General features: G+C 48.2%; 1 protein-coding gene across 2 annotated transcripts in view; it reads right to left on the bottom strand.

The window, feature by feature from the left end:
- Positions 1–72: 72 nt before the first annotated feature.
- fmn2b (formin 2b) overlaps positions 73–22,679 on the bottom strand; it is a 45,730-nt gene continuing 23,123 nt past the window's right edge. The window contains exons 8-18 of one of the 2 annotated variants that reach the window (XM_081697975.1): positions 21,086–21,147; positions 18,669–18,760; positions 18,394–18,523; positions 17,513–17,659; positions 17,373–17,432; positions 16,853–16,973; positions 13,432–13,524; positions 9,413–9,464; positions 6,769–6,918; positions 1,642–1,723; positions 73–1,428 (exon numbers count right to left, since the gene is read on the bottom strand). In XM_081697975.1, the coding sequence (XP_081554101.1) occupies positions 1,402–1,428; positions 1,642–1,723; positions 6,769–6,918; positions 9,413–9,464; positions 13,432–13,524; positions 16,853–16,973; positions 17,373–17,432; positions 17,513–17,659; positions 18,394–18,523; positions 18,669–18,760; positions 21,086–21,147 (1,016 nt within the window). In that variant the 3' untranslated portion in view covers positions 73–1,401. The remainder of the gene's footprint in view (positions 1,429–1,641; positions 1,724–6,768; positions 6,919–9,412; positions 9,465–13,431; positions 13,525–16,852; positions 16,974–17,372; positions 17,433–17,512; positions 17,660–18,393; positions 18,524–18,668; positions 18,761–21,085; positions 21,148–22,679) is intronic. The other variant, XM_081697976.1, reaches the window with a different exon arrangement.

Below are 22,679 nucleotides of genomic sequence, written 5' to 3'. Positions count from 1 at the left end.
GAAAATAATAATTACACAATTCCACCCCAAAAGAGCGAGCTGGATGTAAAATAAAACAACATCACCACCACACAATTTCATGATGTATTGTTCCTTTATTTTACATAAATTACACATTTCCAAAAACAAGCAAAAAGATACAAACACTTATTGCATGTGGGCAAAAACTTCGCGCTCGAGATCCAGAGTGACTAACACTTTGAACACGTACATGCGGAGACGGGAAAAATAAAAAGATTTAGCAGGAATATCTTACAGAACAATGTTAATACTACTTTACATTAGATAAAATAACAGCATTTTAAATACATTTTAAGCAGTCAAGTCTTGTATGTTGCAATAAAAAAAAAAATCCCCCACTGGATAATTTTCCTGCCATGATGGAGTTGGTTAAGCGCAGACAGAATTCCCTACCCACACTACTCTCCAGGCTGGAGAAGGAAGAACACTATCACTCAAGTCCTGCAGCAACATTCCCAATCCTTCTCAAATTCCAAATAAGCAAACAGGGGAGGACTCCCATTGGATCGCTGTTCGCAGTGTACCTTTTCACTTTGAGAATGGTTCTCTCTTCTGGGGATTGTACTGCACTGCCACACGGTTCTTCTGTGTTTGGTTCCTGTGTCCTTTGCGAGGAAGCTCCGTGAAATGGTTCGGAAGTGCTCGCAAGACTACTTGTACTGAAGATGTGTGATCAGTTTTACTCAGCACATTGGAAGTCTGGGGAATCGTGGATTTAAGGAAAGTCTGGTCGGGGGATCCGATACTCGGAGCGATCGGAGCCACGGTCATCTCCTGTTTTTAGGCGTTAAAACAAAAAGCCTTGTGAGGAGGAACAGTGAGGTGTGACTGGAGACTGGGGTCAGACGAAAGCAATACTGATCAGGGGAGAACCATGGCAATGACCTCAGCACTGGGTCAGACCGCACCACGCTGCTGGACCGCACCGGTCCGCGGAAATTACTGCAGTTTAAAAAAGCCTGTGAAAAAGGCCACCCCCCCACCCCACAAAAAAAACCAAAAAAACCCTGAACTCCCTCAGGAATTGTTTGCTTATGCCTCGTCAGGTTTCATAGTTTCTGTCCTGTCACTGTCACCTTTGAACCACACACACACGCTAAATTCACGAGGCATTACCCCGAAAGAAACCTCATCTCACAGGAAGTGACATCACTGAATACTGAGGAGTTTAAGATTCCTGTGTGCACATTGCAGTTTAAGTCAGAGAGCTGTAGTGTGTGTACGTGTGTGTGTGTGTGTGTGTCGGACGCTGAAGAACGAACATTTTAAAAGGGTGAATGCCATTGTAGTCCAGGTGCTTCACTTCAGGCTCATTCTGAAAGTTTCTTTTCTTAGTTTTCCATGTGCGCACGGCATCGACAGTTCAATTCCTCCTGTCGGTCATATTTTCATGCCCAGCTTCGCTTTCTGTGAAGAGACACAGGAAACGTCATGTGGTCATGCACCTGAAAGACATGGGAGCCCAGCGCACCCAACACGTCCCTCGCTATCCGCCCTGTGCGCTATCACTAGTCCCCCCCCATGATAACAGTAAAAGGCAGTCTGGAATTGTGTGCTGTGAGTCTCCTGTACACAACGAATGACCTTCTGCAGAAAGGGAAGCGTGACGGGTGGACTTACGATCCCAGAGGCGTGCTTGGGTTTGACACTGTAGGTGCCCTTCTCCTTTGCCTGTCTAAAACATTCCTCAGCAGCTTTTAGCCTAGTAACACAAATAAAAAAATATATATATTATTGTATGTTGTCTCCTGTGGGGTAATAGCAAAATTTTAAATTAAGCTTAATTTTACACAGCCATTACACAGTCCCCAAGGGACAGGCTGTCCTCATACACACACGCTCCCCATTCTTGCAGATAATGTGTTTTCATATGGTGTGTGGATGTGTGGCTTGGTCCAGCCTTCATGCGCACGTCTGTTGGGAATCGGACCGTGGCGTCCTATATCCCACACCCGTCAACACTGCTGATGTGAGACCGGACCCCTCTGCATGTGGCAAATCTGCTGTGTGCGCGTGCCGTGCAGATATTCACCACCACACACACACACGCTAAAAAAAAAACCTTCCGTTCAATGCTAATCAGGAAGCAGATGAGTAATTGTACCCCATCCCCCCCCCCCCCATGTCTTTAAAGTACCGACGTCCTCTCCATCTCCTGTCAACAGTAGGGAGTGGAGAAGCCTGCCAGAGGTCAAGGAACTGAGTTTAAATCCCGAAACTTCCAAAAACAGAGCGGAAGGACAGAACAGGACCATAATCGGAGACGTGTTGGAAACCGGCGAGTTGTAACAGGGGCGGGTAGCAGAGACATGGCCTGTGTTATAGGGAAGTGTTCAACACGTACTGAGCGAAAAGTGTGCGTTTCCCTGTAATCATAATGAGGGTCTGAACCGAGTTAGTGTCACGTGGATACTTCAGCATCAACAAACAGCAGCTCATCTCCGGCTCTCCGGGCCTGCTGAGTCCCCCGGTCATTCGCGTTACAGACAAGCCTGTTTGAGTCATTTGTACCGGACAAAAGATGAGTTTGTTTGCGTAGCACATGCTGCATTTCCGCCTCTGAGAGGCCGGGTAGCGGCGTGCCCTTAAACGCTCCTCTCCGGACAGAGGTCCAGCTCCGCAGGAAAGCGCTGTGCTGCTATCGGCCAGCCAAGGCGTCCTGTCTGCACAGGTCCAAATATGGGGCTGCTCCCTCACAAGGTCGCAATCCACTGCAGAACTCTTCCGCCACAACGATGAAGAAAGTGGTTGAGGATAATGCTGACACTCACCAGAGTTTTCTCTGTGTGTGTGTGTGTGTGTGTGTGTATATGTGTGTGTGTGTGTGTGTGTGTGTGTGTGTGTATATATGTGAGTGTGTGTGTGAGTGTGAGTGTGAGTGTGTGTGTGTGTGTGTGTGTGTGTGTGTGTGCGTGTGTATGTGTGTGCGTGCGTGTGTATATATGTGTGTGTGTGTGTGTGTGCGTGTGTATATGTGTGTGTGTGTGTGTGTGTGTGTGTGTGTATGTGTGTGAGTGTGTGCGTGTGAGTGTGAGTGCGTGTGTGTATATGTGTGTGTGTGTGTGTGTGTGTGTGTGTGTGTGTGTGTGTGTATATGTGAGTGTGTGTGTGTGAGTGTGTGTGTGTGTGTGTGTGTGTATATATGTGTGTGTGTATATATGTGTGTGTGTGTGTGTGTGTGTGTATATGTGTGTGTGTGTGTGTGTGTGTGTGAGAAAAAAAGAGTACAGGACACAGAAATGAAGTTCAAATTGTTCTGCTAGCAGGGTTCACAGTGGCAGGAAGTAGGAAGTGAGTCTCATCTGTCATGTCTACAGATTTAAGGGCTTCACAAATCCAAATGTGAGGTCTGATCTACGCATGCAGAGCTCAGTAGCTCCACAGACTTTAGAACAACCGTGTTGAGAGCTTGGTATAAAGCCACACCTCCCTCTGGTTCCCCTGAACGCTTAATCACACATCATTACAGTACAGCTGATGGTGTACAGTTGGTCCCACAAAAGGCGACACACCGTCCAATCTACAGCTGTAGGGTAGGATCTATAAGCAGTGTGCTCCATCTTCACAAACACCTGATCTATAGTCTATTCAGAGACTGATCTACCTTTAAACTTGAGGTCCAGTAATGCTACAGCTGCACCTCAACCGACTTCTAGAGGCTGTCTGACCTATAGCTGTAGTGCACTGGAGATCCACACACAGCCTGCAGTCCGACCTGCTGAAGTTCTAGCCACACCTTCAGAGCCCCTACAGACAGTCTGATGGAGTGACCCACAGAAGAGACGGTTAGTCTGATATCTTAGCAGGACACTTTACAGGGTCACAAACATACGGACATCAAAAGACGTTTAGAGACCGGCATCTCCACCCTGTACGGGCATGGTTGGTTAAACGGTTGGGGTTCGCATACCTTAAGAGGTTCCCCACCAGCTTGACCTACTGGGGCAAGAATCCAGTCTGCTCATAGACCGGTGTTACACTACACCTATACATCACCCTAAAGCGCCCCCTAACTGTTACCACCAGCAGATAAAGTACTTGAGACGAAGGAGGAAAGTTGGCGTCTGCGGCCCGACTCCTACAGTGGCGCAGAGGGAACCTTGCTGGTGCTCAACAACGTCCACGCTGGCTGAAGGGAAAGTAGCGGAGCAGCTTCCTGTATCGGGGAGCTCCACTTAAGGAGAGGAGGCTCAGAGAAACAAACACCAGACCCCCTCCTGGGAGCGGGTCAAGGAGGAAGAGCAGAGAGAGAGAACGGGCGGGGGGGGGGGGGGGGGGGGCGTTGGAGGCATCTCCAGCACGTCAGACGATCGGTCTTCACTGGCTCCACTCCACCTTCAGAACAAGCCCCTCTCACGGAAGCACACAAAGGGCCGCGATTCATGACAAACGGGGGCCGAGTGACACCGAAGGGCAAAATTCTTTGGGGGTTTTAGGTGCCACTGGAGAAGGAAGACAAACACTTTAGGAGATCTACTGATTAGGAGGCGCGGCAAATGTCAGGAGAAACGCAACACTCTCGCGTCTGCTGGTGGGAACTAATCTATCTAATGTCAGCGCACTCATGGGGGCTATTGAGGCAGACGCACTTAAGGAGTCAAAAGCTTTATTTCTGCGCCATCAGATAAAGGAGGACTCTGTTCAGCAAAGTGGCAGCTCATCAGAGCACGGGACGGACACGGGAACAAACGCGCAGAAACAGGACGAGATGTTTTATCAGCGGGGGACCAGCTGCAGCCTCTCAAATCAGACGCTTTCCTCAGTTAGGCGAAGCCAGTCAGTAAAAGTGGCACAGTAGTAACTACCCGAAACAACCCACCGACACGCTGCCAAAACAACAACGATAACACGGCGCGTTTCTGGAGCCATTAAACCACACTGCCAACCTAAAATCTCATATTTTAACATTTATGCTCCACTCTGAACTGGGATTGAGCACAAGTATTGGTTATAACGTTTTGAACCTAAGGGAAAAAGCTACTGCCCCCAACCCCCCACAACCCCATTCCCAACCCCCCCCCCCCAGAGAGAGTAAAACTCCAGGGCAAATAACCAGGAACCTAAAATGTGTAGATAAACATGATCCACTCTCCTTTAGGCAGATAAGGCGGAGGATAGGATCCATGACCTGGTAACGTTTAAATCATCACTGCCATGGGTCAGGCTGAGGGAGGGGAGGAGGAGAGGAGGAGGAGGGGGAGGAGGGGAGAGGAGGAGGAGAGGAGGAGGGAGGAGAGAGGAAAGGAGGAGGGGGAGGAGGGGAGGGGAGGAGGGAGGAGAGAGGAAAGGAGGAGGGGGAGGAGGGGAGAGGAGGAGGAGAGAGGAGAGGAGGAGGGAGGAGAGGGGAAAGGAGGGAGGAGAGGAGGAGGGAGGAGAGGAGAGGAGGAGGAGAGGAGAGAGGAAAGGAGGAGGGGGAGGAGGGGAGAGGAGGAGGAGAGAGGAGAGGAGGAGGGAGGAGAGGGGAAAGGAGGGAGGAGAGGAGGGGGGAGGAGAGGAGGGGAGAGGAGGAGGAGAGGAGGAGGGAGGAGAGAGGAAAGAAGGAGGGGGAGGAGGGGAGAGGAGGAGGAGAGAGGAGAGGAGGAGGGAGGAGAGGGGAAAGGAGAGGAGGAGGAGGAAGGAGGAGAGAGGAGAGGAGGAGAGAGGAAAGGAGAGAGCAGGAGGAGAGAGGAAAGGAGAGAGGAGGGGGGCTTTGAAGAGCAGTGGACAGCAAGGTTAAAGCAACACAAAGCGAGCTGTGCGTTTGAGGACAGATGGAGGCAGGTATGGCTCTGCTCCTCGCTGGAGTTTCCCCATGAATAATGGAGGAGTCTTCCCGCTCCGCTCGGCGTCCAACAGACCAGGCCAATTTGGATTTGTTGACTCTAGACGTTATCACAAAACCTCATCAAGCCCACTGGAAGCTCACTGTACTAATCAAGTATTCTTTCCATTATTGGGGTTACAAAAATAGTCAGGGTTCATTTCACAAGCTCTCCCCTTTTCAGTGAATTTTAAATACAGGAGATATAATCTAATATCAAACACATGGCACAGGTTATGGAGCCCAAAGTTGGAAGGCCAGTCAGCATTACACAAAGAGCAGCTCTCCTTCCTATCCCACACACACCCTGGAATAAACACTGGCATGGTGTTGGACTTGCACACATTTGTCTGGAGCTGGAAAGGTATACCCTGCTGGGTTTGCCTGGGAGACGAGCAGAGCTCAGCTTTGGTCTGGGAGGTGGAGTACCCAAAGCGCACGTGCACATGGTGAAGGCCTCCTAGCTGGACTACAGGGAAGAAGATTCATCTCCACGTCGGAGTGTCCGATTGGTGGAACGCGGAGCCACCCCACCTCGGACGTCACTCGGGCCAGGAGGTTGCCAGCTGCAACAGGTCTGACCCTGCAGCGGGTTTCAGCCAAGCGGCGGGTATTTTCCCAGCAGCCCCGACAGATGGTGCGCGGGTAGGCAGCCATGTGAGGTCATGCCAAACTGAAGCACAACTCTGCCAACAATTCACATGGATAGCTCTGCCCTTCCCATACAGACCCATCCTGACCACGGGAACGATTGTGGAACGCGCCAAACGAATCAGTTCCTACATGTCGGGGAGGACTAACCTGCGGGGACACGTTTAAACGTGACGCTGTCCGTTTTAAAACGCAGCACAAACGCACTGATCCTGGACCAAATGCCACGCGTGTCTCGGCCACGCCACAGCTGAACGCATTCCCAGCCACTTATCCCGTTCCGAGCAGTGCCACACCTCTCCTGTAAGATGAGCTTGTTCTCCTTCTTCCAGAGGTCTTTGAAATCCGTGGAGAACTCGTGCCAGACAGAGAAGAACGTGTGGGGGGAAACCTCCTTCTCGCCACTCTTCGGCTTCACCGAGAAGAACACGGTCAACTCCAAGAACCTGAGAGAAATCAAAGACTTTAAGAAATGGTGACAATATCATTTAAAAAATAGATGTTTGCATGTTTCAGCTGACCTTAGAGGAAGGTTCAGCTTACAGGGAAGGGGAATTAAACCAACCAAACAAACCAACCAACATAAAAACCCCTAACCCCCCCAACACACCCCCACACACCCCCCCCCCACATCTAAGTGAGAAATATCTGATCGTTTCTGGTCACTGAGATCACACCTGTCTCATCCTGGCCAACAGTACCATTAATGTGCAAACCATCACATATACACTCAAATTCTGAACAACCCAGACTGAAACGCGAGACACACTTCAGGGTTGCGAGAGTGCCACTTTGGGCTGTAACTCAATTACTGCCATTCTACTGTTTTGACTACACGTCAAATTGCATATAGCAAGTGTTTCTCTGAGCAGTACCCAACTGCTCGGCCTGACGAGGAGGTTTCTTTCAGGTTCCTCTGCCATAGCACTGCTTGCACCTCTGAGGCACTGCGAGAAAAGCTTTGATTTCAAGCGGATGTTAGTAGAATAAAACAACAACAACAACAACAACCCTTAGGAAACACTGCCAGTCCAGGATAGGAGCGGAGCGCCACACTGAAGTTCTTCCCAGTTTATTCTGGTTGCCTGCATGTGTGATTTTACACAGACCCGGGTGGGTTTTCACCCCTAATGAACCCACTGCATGCCAAATTCATGTACGTGACTTGATTCATTGCATTATTGTCTTACACAAAGACTCAACACCCTTCAAAGTCTTCAGATTTATCTGGACTTCAAATGGTCTGGGATTTGGTGACGAACCCGCAAAATTTGGTTTTATGTAAGAAAGCATTCTATGGCTTTATAAACACCAGTACCCGCTGAAGATTAATTAAACAAAACCAGCACTGTTGGCATAAGTACTTAATCCCTGTGCTGTGGAACCTCCAGGGTTACGCAGATGAAGGACACTAGCTAGCACTGCCAACAACCACAACAGCTCTTCTCCGGGTTAAAGACTGTTAGTCAGACTGGGATTCTGAAGGAAAGCTGTGGAAATTAACAGACCATTCTACAGAATTTAGGCATTATTGTCCTGCACGAACCATAAGGTGATCAAATAAACAATAATCTTAAGTGTTTGGATATCCCAGTGTGGACCACGGAACAGTTCCGAGGAAACAGAAGCTGCGTCTTCCCACCAAGGCCTCGCTGTCGGAGCAGGCCGAGGGCTTGTGAAGGTCCACCCGTCCAGAGCTCTGCATGTGTAGAAGAGTTGCTAAAGGACAGTTACTGAAGAGAAAACGCCTCAAAGCACACGTGGAGTTTACCAGGGTGACCCTTCTGAAGCGTGCGCGCTGTGGTCACAGGAGACGAACACCTTCTGCAGCCAAAGTTCAAACAGCCGTGGGTGGCACAAATCCCACACTTCCGAGTGTTCCCCACGCCTCGAGCCCCACCCTGCAGTGAGCAGGGACTGCTTTTCCTCAGTGAAGACTGAACAGGTTCAACACAACCATTTTCAGTGCGCTAAATAAAAACTGCAGCGTGGCAGGATTGTCCTGTCGGCAAGACCGGGGTTCTCAGCTCGAGGCCAAAGCAACACTTGCACAGTCGTGAACTGTGCAAAGCTGCTACACACGTACCTCCATCAGATTTAACGCTGCTATTACAGCAAATAAACAGTCCTGCCAAGTACCAGTCTGAGCATTTAAAAGATCTGCAGACAAATAAATCATTTGGACTCATACTGGTTGAACATACTGGTTTACAACAGATCTCCTGATGGGAACACGTGCCTAAGTCACGTGTAAAACAGATGAACCGGAGATCTCATCGGGTTAAACACTTTTGTACTTGAAGTGTGTCGGAGCGCGGAAAACTCCGAGAGACTCTCTTACAGTTTTTGCTCGTTTAAGTGAACACACCGCTGGCCGCCGATGCCCTTACCAGGCGCGCTAGACCTCTAACGTGTGTGAAAGGCAGTCATGCACTTTATTGCTCTCCTGCCTGGCTTTGCCTCAGACCCTCTTATACGTGGACGTGATTTAGCAGTTACGGACGTGCGGCTTCACACGTTTATGAGAGCACATGATATCAGCCGTCAATAAATTATTCTGCCTGCAGGACAAAAAAAGAAAAAAAGGAATAGTCACGTGACGAAGGGCGAAAATACTGCTAGAGGCTGGAAATGAAATAGCACATCATGACAGGATTAACTGTATGTAAACTAATGACTGCTGAACAGAGCTCTTTAACAAAGATTTATATTACTGCGTGCTTCCGTCTATGGCAGAGACCAAACATCTTGGTTCCCTTGTATTTGTGGACATTCTGCTATGGCTTCCAAAAATATCAAAACAAATATTTCTGAAGGCATTTGAAGAAGAGTATAAAGGAATACCGATTTGACCCCCCTCAAAGATAAACGCTGAGCAGAGCAAAGCTTTAAGAGCTTGGGAGACATGTCAGTATTGCAAGCACCAAAATAGCTCCTTACATTTTGTGGGTTTCGCTTAGTTGGGTCTCCTGTGCCTCCAGTTCTTTTCTAGCTGCAAAACAGACACAAAGACAAAACACAAAGTTATACAGTTTCATCACAGACGTGCAGTATGCTGGAGACACCCCCCATCCAGTGTTATGCAAACGCACAGAAAACCTCAAAGACGCAGATGAAAATCTGGAGGACTAGACCTGCCCACTAAGGGCGACGGTTCAGAAAGGCATTGATACAAGGTTTGAAGATGTGCGATGTGTTTTTAATTACGTCGGCTAAAAATATAACAGGTCAGTCCAGGTGTGAGAAACTAGTCTCATTTTTGATGTCCAAAATTTTTTGCACAAATTTCACACAGTTGGTTTGAAAATGCCTAAAAGCCAGTAATAAAGTAATAAAGCCAAGTCACAATAGCACAAGAGAGTGTTTCTAGGCAACCATGTAAAATAAATAAATAAATAATATACACACACATACATTATATATATATATATATATATATATATATATATATATATATATATATATATATATATATATATATATAATGTATATGTGTGTGTGTGTGTGTATATTATTTATATATATATCACACACACACACACAACGGAGCCCCCGTGACGAGGACTCACGGCAGTATGTGTTGCAGAGCAACTTCACTGATTAATCATTTACACCAGTGTGTTTCCATTCCTGTGTCGGCTTGTGGCATAAGTGTTGATACATAGAGAAGTGTGTGTGTGTGTGTGTGTGTGTACACAACTTTTCATAAAGTGGTCCTTTAAACATCACGAATACTCTTTTGAATTTACAGAAACTACAAATTCAATATACTTCAAGTGCAAACCACTTTTTTTTGTTTGGTTAAGACTGCAAGCACTCCGTGTGAATAGCTAAACGTCCACCCAGCTCCAACAAAACGTGCGCACGTGTGTCTGTTTTAAGCCCCAGTCGTACAGAATCGTTACAGTGCCGCGGTGGCCCTGCGGTGGCCCTGCGGCGGCCCTGCGGTGGCCAGACCGGTCTGCAGTCGTGTATGGCCCGCGTGAACGCCCTAGCCCCGCAGGTGAGAATGACTCAGCACAGGGTACAAACACACACCTTCCACTAGCTTGCCTCGTTTTGGCCTAGGGTGTTGGATCTAAACTCAGTGACAACTCTCTTGGTGCCACCTTTGTTTCCATGGAGACGAGGACAGAACGAGCCTTGCGCCATTGGTTATTTTATGGGGTGGACTCAGAGCTTTCCAACGCCACAAACCTTCACACTGCGCCTGTCCGAGGTTTTTTTATTTTCTAGCAGGGAAGTGCAGTTGTGTTTTACTCGTCTCAGCCCCGTACCTGGCGATCATCAAACAGACTCTGATCTTTAAGAGCGCCGTCAGATCCACTTCACAGACTGCTCCCCACGTCAGACGCGAGGATCCCCCCATACTAAATCTTCCTATTCATCTTTTCGCATGTGGTACCAATTATGTTAGACAACGGTATCCACGCAGCAACCGAGCAGACGGCGTACGCGACATAATTGCTCATCTCCAACGCGTGACCAAATGGATGACCAAGAGTTGTTCACTTTCGAAGCGGCTTCCAGCTCTGTCGCCGAATTTCAGTTCCGCTCAGATGCCACCTCATGCAGCGCTTCGATTTAGATCGCAAGAACAAATGAGAAATGAAAAATAGACATAAAAATAGATTAAAAAAAAAAAAAAAGCCAATAAGTGAATTTGACAAAACCAGAGACTTAACACTACTACTAATTAAAACCACAAAAATGAAAGCGTAAAGAAAAATGACAAACCCACTGGAAGCATTTCATTACTGGTCTGCAAGTATGAAAACCAGACCTCGTGCGCGCACGCTTTGATATCCAAGATCTCCTCGGCGCAGCGACGACGACAGACGCGCACGCAGACGTAACGGAGGCGCTGGGTCACGTCTGCTTTCACTTCTCCATCGCAAGCAGTTGCACCCTCGAGCAAGAACCACATCAACAACAACAACGTCGGCTACGTGAATAACCGTCAAATGCGTCTGGCGGCGGTTTTGCGGCTGGAGCCACGACTGGGCTGCAGCGCCCGAGCGCGGGGAGAGAGCGCAGTTTCCGTGGGCCAGACAGCCTAGACCCGCAACGGGAGAGCGTGTAGGGATGTACAGGCTGCCTCCTTAAATATAAAGAAATAAAAACTACATCCATGTTAAAAAAGGTCACCGAATGAGTGAATGCAGGTCTCCCTTCCCTCTCGCTGTTCCTACTTTCTTTTGCGAGGAAAGGATACTCCAGCACTCAAAGCTATGAGAGGCACATAATTCCTGATCAAGTCAACTTTTCAGGACGCCGGAAGGATTAAAACGATACCAAAAATATTGGTATTTGTAAAAATAAGTGCCAAATTCATCCTGTCTCTAAAGACGAGGTTTAAACTGGGGAAATAAAACTGTCCTTGGACATGGAAATGTGTCACACCAGCTAAACGTGGAGCTCCTTTGCTTAAGTGCACTTTATTTTTAGAAAAGACGGTAAGTGAAACCAAACGAGTGGTTTAATATTAGCCCATTAATATCTGGGGGGGGCAGGCAGACCATATTACGCACGTCTGTCAAGTTTGTGTGCAGAACGGTTCAGAAGCTTGAGCGCCAGTAAGGGTCGCTGACCCAGGTGTTCATTGACAAATTGTGTGTGTGTGTTAGTCCTAGTACTGCTTAAAGAGCTAAATATAATTATTGTTGTTGTTAGCATACTACTGCTACAGAAAAGCCATGAGAGCGAGAGAGTGAAAAGGAAAAACGCCATAGCCAAAATAATGAGGACAGGAATCGATAAATAATAACGGTCAGAAAATCACTTTGCAGACTTAAGGCAAGAGAATTTGAAAGCTGCATATCAGCAGTCTCCCAGTCTCCAACTCCTCGTGACTATGACCTTAGATATTAGTATGAGAAGCTGTGGTCTGATGACCCCAAGCTTGGCACTCCTGGGGAGTCAGAGACAGATTAAGGTGATGTGAGGTTAGCACAATCTCATGCCCAGCAGAGCTCCAGGGGTCACGACACATTAGCAGGCCTATGCTAAGTGGTGCGGGATCCTCCGTCAGCTAATCACGGCCAGACCACCCAATTTCCCATGCCACCACAGGGCAGGATGCTGCCGTCAACTTGATTTATACGCCAATGCCTCTCACCGGCCGAGAAGGCCTTAAACGCCTTCTTAAGAGAGGCAGAGAGCGTGAGAGCACGAGATTGACTCATTCTGACCAGCAAGGTGAAGAATTTTAGGAATGTTCAACTGGGAGTCAATTGCTGGGAAAATAATCCGACATCTTTGCCGTTATCCAGCACTGCTGTAGAGCCATGACTAATCGAACCTCCCGCTACTCCCGTACTGATGAACACAGGTCACACGGAAATGACGCTCGCAAGCGGCTCTGCGCTCAGACAGAAGGTACCGCTTTCACGTGTGCAACCCTAGGGAATTAAACTACAGAGGCCTCATGTAAACTGGATTTTAATGTTATATAAAAAGCAAGCCAAACGACCGTGTTGTATACAAGTAAACATGTGCTCTCAACCGGAGCATCATGACCTGACAGTGGGTCTCAATCATTTTGAAAGGGTCATGGGGTTGGGTCAACTGGTCAAAAAAAGGAAAAAATTTACCCCCACCTGAATAACTAAAAATGGAGCATTCGTTAAAACCACCACCACCACCACCCTTCAGCAAGGTGTCAAGTTGCCATCGTTGGGCTTGCAGTACATTACAGCTACAGCCTTCTGCATGCGTAATGCCGACTGAGGCTCGCTAGGTAATGCAGTCTCTCTAAAAACAAACCCCGATTAAAACAAAAGGCAAAACAGAATCCATTAGAACAGCATGCTTTCCATGTTGTGCAAATAAAAACATCCCGAAGAATAATGAGCAACGCTGTTATTGTTATTATTATTATTCAGCACTGAAACTGACCAAATGTGTGCCTCCCTGGGCTGTGCATGCGTTCTGGCTTTAGCTCGGTGCAACTGGCTCACCTCGGCTCACAAACTCCTCCATTTTGGTGTTAAAGGGCTCCAGGTGCTCTTCAGAGGAGACACTACACACCTTCTCCACTTCTGCAGTGCATGCTGGGTAACAGAACAAGACAGAAGAATGTTCACATGAGAACTAACAGAAGTGAGCAGTGTCACAGAATTATGGCCCAACACACAAATTCTGGGAATGTGTCCCAACACACACACACACACACACACACACACACACACACACACACACACTAAACCTGAACAGAAATTACCCTGGGGGGGGAATTCTAATTTCATGATGCTTTGGAAAAGCTTAAGGCTTGTGAGTAGTAACCAAGAGAGAAGCACATGTGGTGATGAGCTATTGCCCTGCCCATGAGAGAGGGGCCACTATGAAACATTTGCAAGCCTCTTCCAACCATATGGTTTTCCAATCAGAAACTAGGAAGGCCAGCAATGACTCGAGCTTTGTTCAAAAGGTTCTAGAAAACCCCGGGGAGACAAGAACAGCACCGTCCTACAACATGACGATGACTGAGAAATAGGAGACGCAAGCCTACGAGAGATAGTGGAGAAATTAAGTCAAATAAATAAAACCTATTGGTGCCGTATGGAATTAACACAACTATTTGCTTTCTGATCACACAATAAATAAATAAAAGCCTGTACATGAATTTGGTCATTAACATACAAGCCCTGTTCATCTGTCAAACGTCCGACTGCTGCATTAACTGCTCAGTCAACGAAATGGCAACGATTAAAGGACCCAAATCATTCCGGAAGTTTCAAACGGAAAGATCCCAGAGGTGACGGGAACGCGGACTTCGACTTCCCTGGAAGAGTCTTTGATCATTAACAAAACATGGCACAATTACACCAATTACGCTCAGAAGAGAATGAACCAGACTCTCTGCTAGCTCGCCCATAACCTCTCCCCGGCAAAGGTCCCCGGAGTCAACACAGTAAGAAACGCTGGGCTTACAGGGGTGGGCTCTTCTCAGAAACAACGAACTTTACTTAAACCAGAGAGAGAGAGAGAGATTATATTAATTTTATATATATAAATAAATAAAAATGTGTGTGTGTGTATATATGTATGTATTACACCCCTACCTTAACCATACTTGCATGTGTTTTATGGTGTTTGCTGTATTTCCAGTAATTTTGTGTCTTTGGGTTCTTGAAAAGCACTATATAAATCTCCATTATTGTTAATATTACTATTATTATTAATAGCTAGTATACCGAGGCATTCCAGTGGCCAGGAAATCTCTCCAAGGGTTAGAGTCTCCTTTCTTAGTGCTCATATCATAAAATGTACCTACCAGTGTCTGTTTTAAAAATGAAACCTCAGTTACTGGAAACAGGCATCACTCCGTGATGTGCCTGGTGTTGGGAACGACAACAACGTTCAAGAGGAAGAATCAGATGAAACAGTTGTGCTCTAATGTCAGTTATCCTGCTCTTCCTCCTGGACATCCTCAGAGAGCAGGTGGCCACCGAGCACAGAGATGACCGTTACTCCCTCAACTAATGGTTACACTGCTGAAATGTTAAGTTATTTGCCCCCCAACAATAACCAACCATTCTCTACAAGAACCTCTGAGAATCCCAGAAGCCCCAGCATTCTCTGAGTCCAGCCTTCAGTGTCTGGACTGGTTCACATGACCAGACTGGATGAAGCCCCGACATATCTGAAGCTTCCGTTCGCGTCAGGAGTTCAACATGTGATCTATGGGGTAAACGGGGAAAACCCAGCAGTGTTCTCCCTCGCTGACCTCTCGCATTATTTGCCCCATCGGTTTGGTAACTCGATACGGGGGCTTGTCATCTTATGAAACCCAACCGAACGCGTCCAATTACGGAGAGAGACTCCCGAAATAGCCTGGCCTCTGTTCATCTGTGACCGGGAGCCGCTTAAGCGACGAGACCTCGGCTTTTACGGGCTCGACCTCGCTGATTAACAGAGAAGCAAAGAAGGAGAGACCTGAAATAGAAAAAAAAAAAAGATGATGAGAAGGAGCAGACAGGGAAAAAAAAAACAGGAGAATGGGAAGACGGGAGTGCCTGGTAACCATTCCAAACGTGCCAACAGCTCCCAGGCCCACACCAGGCTGACCTTGGGAGATCACCTCACGGTTAAAGCCTACCCATGTTCAAAGACCTACCCACGGCCCCCGCCACAGAGCTGGTGCTCCCGGCCGTGTTTACGTATGGAAGTGGAGGGAATTTGGCCAGCGCTTCCAGCCTCAAGCACCTAATTGGACTTCTGACTGAAGCTAGACAATACAGAGAAGGGGTGAGTGATGAATGTTTCAAATCAGTCTCTCATCAAGTTCAAAAAAAAAAAAAAAAAAAGCCACTCTTGGTGACCGCTAGATCGAACAGTAAACATCAGAGGAGGAGAATGACCTGCCCATCCATCTGTGAGGTGGGATTATGAAACAGGATACGAATAGGGAAGGCAGTTTTTCACTAATAATGGAAACCAAGCCGTCCCAATTTAGCTCAGGACGACACAGATCAAGACTTCTCACAAACATTTCAGAGAAACGCTCTCCTCTCTCCGACTGAATCAAGTCAGACTGTTTCAAGCTTCAACTCTTGGACTGTTCTCGTTCGTTGTGGCGTTTTTCTCTCTCAAAAACCCCCATGCTCGCTCGCTCTCTTGCTCTCTCGCTCCCTTCCTTTTGTTTGGTTTGGTGTTTTCACATTAGCACTCCATTTGTGGGTATAATTACACACAGAAGAAGAAGAAAGCTCACCATCAACTCGTGAATTTCACTTTAGGGCGATCTAAGATGGCAGTGTGTTTTTGTAGCTGTAAGGTGTGCCGGTATGTGTTGTACATGATAATTGATAGAGGTTTAATGAAGTTGGTCTCCCCCTCTCCGATCAAATATTCACCAGAGACCTACTCTGCTTCCCAACAGTGAGTCCACAGATTCCACAATTATTAGCAGAGGGGCCACATCTGATGCGCACCGTTCTGCAAACTAACGTTATGTGATCAGATGCTTCCATGTCCACAGCCTTCAGAGACCGTTCGCATCAAGGTCGTGAGGTCGGCTTTGGGCATAACGGCCCGTAATTCAAACCCACGGCTCTGTGGCTACGGCTCAGAGGAAGCAGACACGCTCTCTTCCTCCCGGCGAACGCCGGGTGCTCGCGGAGACGGACGGTTTGGATCACACTCGACAAGAAGCCCAAACGCAATCGGGAGAAGCTCGGCCCGACGAGAAACACGCCGGAGCCATTAAAAAATGGACACAGGCCGGGTGTGTTGGGCTTGCCGGAGCGGTCAGTGCAGAGAAGGTGACTGCCTGCTGACAGCCCGAGGGTCAGGACCCGAGGTCTTCCTACTGACCCCCTCAGCTCATAGCACTGCTGTGCTCCTTTGCCAGCTTGTGAGGCGGGGCAATAGAATTACCTCTCAGGTCTTTCTGTAGCTTGAGCAGGTCTTTAGTAAAATCCTCAAACTTCATCTGAGATGCCTGGAACAGGTCCTGGGGCTCCGGCAGAGGATACACACACGTCTCCCGGCCAGCATCCTGACACACAGACGCACGCACAGACACAGACACAGACACAGACACACAGACACAGGAGAGAGATTAAATTCATCCCGTGTCTTTTCCTGTCTGGTATTCTGGCTATTAAATGCAAATCACTGAAAGTGTTTCCAAAACCATTCCCAAATAATTCTGCATGAGAAGCACAGCGAGTGCGCGTGGGAGCGAGGGACCGAGAAAGAGAAGAGTAAAAGGCATGAGGTTGGTCAGGAACACTAGCCACAACACTGACCACAGAGCAGTCAAATGCATCAGAATGAAGCCAGACCAAAAAAAAAGGACAACCATTTTCCCACAGTAGACGAGAGCAAAATTCTCATACTGTGAGCTGTCTCTCTCTCCGTCTCTGGAAAGTGAGAAGGATGTTTTAGTGCATACCTCATCAAAATGCCGCAGGTAGTATGCAACAATGTACGACAGAAGACTTCTGGTGTTGTCCTGCAACAGAAGGACAGACGACAGCATTTCAGTTCCCTCGTGGGCGGAATGCCCGCTGGTCCCTGAGCGTTAGGACTCACGCTGCTTTTGACGTCCTTCAGTTTGGGCAGGATGTCTAGCACAAAGCCGTCGGCCTGGCCGCGAGTGCGGTTCCCTCCGTTCATGAAGTTCCCGAAGGCCAGAATGAGGCTGAGTATCTGCGCGACTCCAGAACCGCTGTGCAGAGTCTGCACACAGCACAAAGCCCAAACCATCTGAAACAGCAAACACTGCCATACGCTTGACAGGTCTTTAGTCGTTACCTCATTCCCCAAATCAAGGCATCTCTACCACGGTCAGCATGGTCAGGCCTTTACTGACAAACGGTGAATTCATTTTTTTACATGTCACTGTATTTAACAACCAACCAGCATTTCAACAAAGCAGGTATGCGTTTACACCAGATGTGTGTCCACTGGCCGCACCTTTACAGACTTTCCCCGGCAGCTGTGTGACGACTGGCCGCACCTTTACTGACCTTCCTGGCAGCTGTGTGACGACTGGCCATACCCCATCTGTGTGTTGACTGGCCGGACCTTTACTGACCTTCCCGGCAGCTGTCTGTTGACTGGCCGCACCTTTACTGACCTTCCCCGCCAGCTGTGTGACGACTGGCCGTACCTTTACTGACCTTCCCCGCCAGCTGTGTGACGACTGGCCGCACCTTTACTGACTTTCCCCGCCAGCCGTGTGTCGCCTGGCCGTACCTTTACAGACCTTCCCCACCAGCTGTGTGTCGCCTGGCTGTACCTTTACAGACCTTCCCCGCCAGCTGTGTGACGACTGGCCGCACCTTTACTGACTTTCCCCACCAGCTGTGTGTCGCCTGGCTGTACCTTTACAGACCTTCCCCGCCAGCTGTGCGACGACTGGCCGTACCTTTACAGACCTTCCCCGCCAGCTGTGCGACGATTGGCCGTACCTTACAGACCTTCTGCAGGATGTCCAGCTTACGGAGGATCGAGGAGGTGAATTCTGAAAACGTGGACTGAAACAGAATGCAAAACACCCTCCCTGAGAAGCTGGGGATCTGAGATAGCTGAAGGAGGAACCTGGACAGAACAGAGGAAGAAACGCCAGCAGTCAGTATTCAGTTCAGTGAGGACGTGGGATGATTCATATTATACCGGACGTGTTCTAGTCGAAATTGCCACGAGAGAGTGTGAGCGACCCCTCGGACGATTAATGGGTTCTTACTGTTCAGGTTTGTCCAGAGGTTTGACACCCTCCTTGCCCTTGGAAGACTCGTTGTGCTTGTCGATCTTCTCCACCTCGTCTGGCTGTGCTCTCTGTGACAGGAGAGCACGAGAACTGGGAAATCTCAAAAGCACAGAGCTGCTCCTACCCAACTCAATCCCACAGCTGAGGTTTCATTTTTAAACCCAGACGCAGGTGTCCCCACTGGTACATTTATGATATGAGCACTAGGAGAGCAGAATCTCAGGAGACTTCCTGGCTCCTGTTGTCTTTGGTTCTCTCATTAGTGGCCTGGACACGGAAACATGGTGCAAAATCTCTGACAATATACACAACAATCCTAAAGTAGTAATATAGTAGTACATTTAACACCTAATTAACATACAAGAATCCTAAAGTAGTAATATAGTACTTAACTATTACTATTTAAACAGTATTTAAACACCTAAAGACTTTCATTCCAGGTGTACAAAGTCAACACAAACCAAATGTTCCATTGTGCAAACGACTAGTAAAGCCAATTCCCCCCAGCAGCAGCTAGGGGGCGCCCTGCCAGCTGCTGCTGTTCCCACACTTCCACATTCACCACTCCAAAGGGGAGAACACTGGTGTGTCCCCTCTTGGTACATCTGGCAGGAAACCGTCCACACCCCGTAAAGCTGGACACGTCCCGCACCGCGACGGCAGCTCGATAACAACACGATGGAACCCATTTAAAAACACCAAATGTCTCACGGCCATCCTCGACCGAGATGACAGACAGACGTTACTGGCTCCCATGTATAAGCGTAAGGCAACATAAATGACACATTTGAAAACAAACCATGGGGAGACATTAGAACCACGCAACTTCGTTTACACGTCCTCCTTTCGTTCGGCTGGGGTACGTATCGTTTCCAAGGGTGAGCACGCCGAGCCTCTTCGCTCTTCTGCATGAACACAGGCCATGTTCCGCGTTCCCATTCACTTAACAGCAACAACACAACCGACGTTACTAAAACGACCGCCCGGGTCCCAGTGCTCGTACTCTGGGTTGAGACGCACAGCAGGGACATGGGTGTTTATTACCTGCAAGAGAAAACCAGCTACCTGACAAAGTAAACATCTCCGTAAACAAGCCCAAAGCTCCAGGCAACCACAGAAGCGTGTCCGCCATGCGATGTAAACTCTGGAAAACCACTCCAGTGATTTAAGCATCACCACAACGTGGCCCCCACTGCAAAACCCGCCCCCGGAGCAGAAGGTGCAGATTAGCGCACGCCTCACCTACTGTGTACCCACCCCGCCTTGCAGGGTCATGCTCAGGACTTCTACCCAGCCGTGGACCAGCCGCAAAACCAGCTCAAAGCGCTGGAGAAGACCCACCGCTGAAGATCATCAGGCGCATTAAAGCTAATCGGGCCTCTCCATATCTCAGCCGGCATGCTTCCTTTTACTCTTCATGCCCTTCTCGAAGGAGCACGTCTGGTTTCTAGAATTGCTGGACGTACCTGCCAGACACAAAACATCTGAACAATTCCTCTCGAAGTCGAGAGTGGGTGTGGGAGAACATTTCCACAGGTGGGTAGAGCTGCCAGAAGCGCCGTTTTTCTGCAGGGAGCTTGTGGTGCGACTCCAAACGTAACGGAGACGGCATGTTCTGCACCTCCAAGACCAGGAGTGAAACGCAGAACCCGCAGGGATGCATACCCCTACAGAATGGTCAGATCTTGTCGGTCCCATTAGACCTCCACGTTGTAAACCTGCCGCCGTTTCACACAGTCACTTTCATTAGCGTACGTCGCTACACTAGTGGCATTGGGGCAACTGTGTATAGTATTGGAATTGCCCCCATAGTTTTAGCTTTATGTTCATTGTAATTGTACCTTTACTCTGATGGAGCTGCTCCTTCACACAAATCTCATCTTGGAAACCCCCCCCCCAGACACGGATCTGCCCGACATGGAGCATTCCGTGAAAAACGCACATAACGGATGAGTAGATAATGGAAGAGGCCAGAGAGCGCGAGAGAGAGAGCGAGAGAGCTTTCAGCTTCTGGAAACGCGCAACACAGCCTTAGAGATCAGCTAGCAGCTCCCCCACGCCTGTACATCTCCTGAAACAAAAGTGTAACCTCTTGAGCAACAGGACAGAGCACATTTCTCATTTGAAGTTCCGCACCACCCAAACACAGCAGTGCTTGTAACGAAGCGGATTTGAAACCCACACTTGGCAGTGACCCGAGAAAAAGAATTACTGAACTGCAGTACTGGACAAACAGTCCACCGGAGCTTGAATGCGCGTTAGATAAATGTTCACTAATCTAAACTGGTTAATGAAATGTAGCTCACTAACAAAAGACTTTAAAAGGGAAAAAAACCAAGCCAGGGGTCAGAATTGAAGCCTGCTGTAGGAGCCAACCAGTAGAAGCAGCTTACGTTCTCATACAGAGCCTGTAGGGTCTCCAGGTCCACCACGGTGTTGTCCAGATTCAGAATGGCTGAGGAGCAGAACACACACACACACACACACACACACACACACACACACACACACACACTATTAAAAAAAGTGAAGAGTTGGTATTGGATGGCAACTTGCAGCATGGTTTATTCTATAGACATTACTGGATTTCACATGCAGACATGTAAACCAAGAAGCTACATTTGTTGTTGGATACGTGAAAAATGCCTTTTATGAAAGATATTGAATCTGCACTAAAGTAACTAGAAAAAAAGCTCACACACACACACACCGCCCTAGAACCCCAACACACCCCCACCCTCACTCTCTCTGCTCCACGTGTACCATCAGTACGCAATAGATACTACGGTATTGATTCTGGGTCACTGTTGGCCCAAGGTAACTATAAAAAGCCCAGGAGTCAAAAGGTCATAGGTCACTTTTCAGACACCCATTGCAGACAAACATGCTGCTATTAGCAAATGTGTGTCATGCAAGCACATTCTCACACACACACACAGAAATCTAGAAAAAGCAAATGAACATCTACAAAAGAAGAGAAAGCAACACACCCCACCCCACCAAGAAAAAAACCACCCCAATACCACCAAAACAAGACCTAGCAGAGGACAGATATATGGAGCGCAGAGTGCCAAGTCCAAACCACAGCAGGATCCACACTCCACACACTCGGTGGCGTGGGGTCACACGCAAGAGTGCTCAAAGCTCAGCTTAGGGCAAGACATTTGGGCATCCTGCCCCACGGGGTTGACTGCCACCCACAGCAAAGAGGGGGGCCCTCCCACTGTGCCCCACCAGAGACCTCGCTGCCCTGCTGGATACCGTTAAGCTGCTTAATACATCCTGAAGTGTCTGGGGGTAATTAACTACATTTGGCTGCAAGATCTGCCCCCGAGGCCAGGGTGTCAAGTTTGCTTACCGCACCTTAGAAAATACATTTAGCAACTTAAGATGGAACTTTTTAAAAATGCAAGTTGTAGGCACACACACACACACACACACACACACACACACACACAGGGAGGGACAGACAGACAGACAGAGTGCATGAGCGAGTGAGAGCGACACACACACACACACACACACACAGGCTGTCAGGTTACTGAGTGAGCACGCTGCCTGCCGCCTGTGTGTCTCTACACATTCAGGAACTGGCGCCCCAAACTGTAATCCTTTAAAAGTAAATGTTTGAACACAAACAGGGCTGGAGCTGAGGACTGTTTAATCTGAGATATAGTGTTACATTCAAGCATGCACTCACTCACTCACACACTCCAAATATTCATGCTGGAGACATTGTTTAAAACTGAAGTGTTTGAGAAGACTGCTAACCAAGTCTACAAGAACCAAATAAATAAATACTTACAGTGCCACTTTCACGCTTAATTGAATCAAAGCTTCAAATACAGTGTTAAAGAAGAAAAAAGCTGAAAATTTGCAATGGAAAACTGCAACTTCTTGAGTCGCCAAGCGTTTATTTTCACTGCTCAGGATGAGTGTTTGGCAGATGAAAATGACTTTAGGGAATCTGTTTGCAAACCTAATGCC

This window comes from Electrophorus electricus, chromosome 15, assembly GCF_041902795.1.
Source record: "Electrophorus electricus isolate QZ-2024a chromosome 15, ASM4190279v1, whole genome shotgun sequence".
Lineage (NCBI taxonomy): Eukaryota > Metazoa > Chordata > Actinopteri > Gymnotiformes > Gymnotidae > Electrophorus > Electrophorus electricus.
This window is presented reverse-complemented; position numbering and strand designations above follow the sequence as displayed.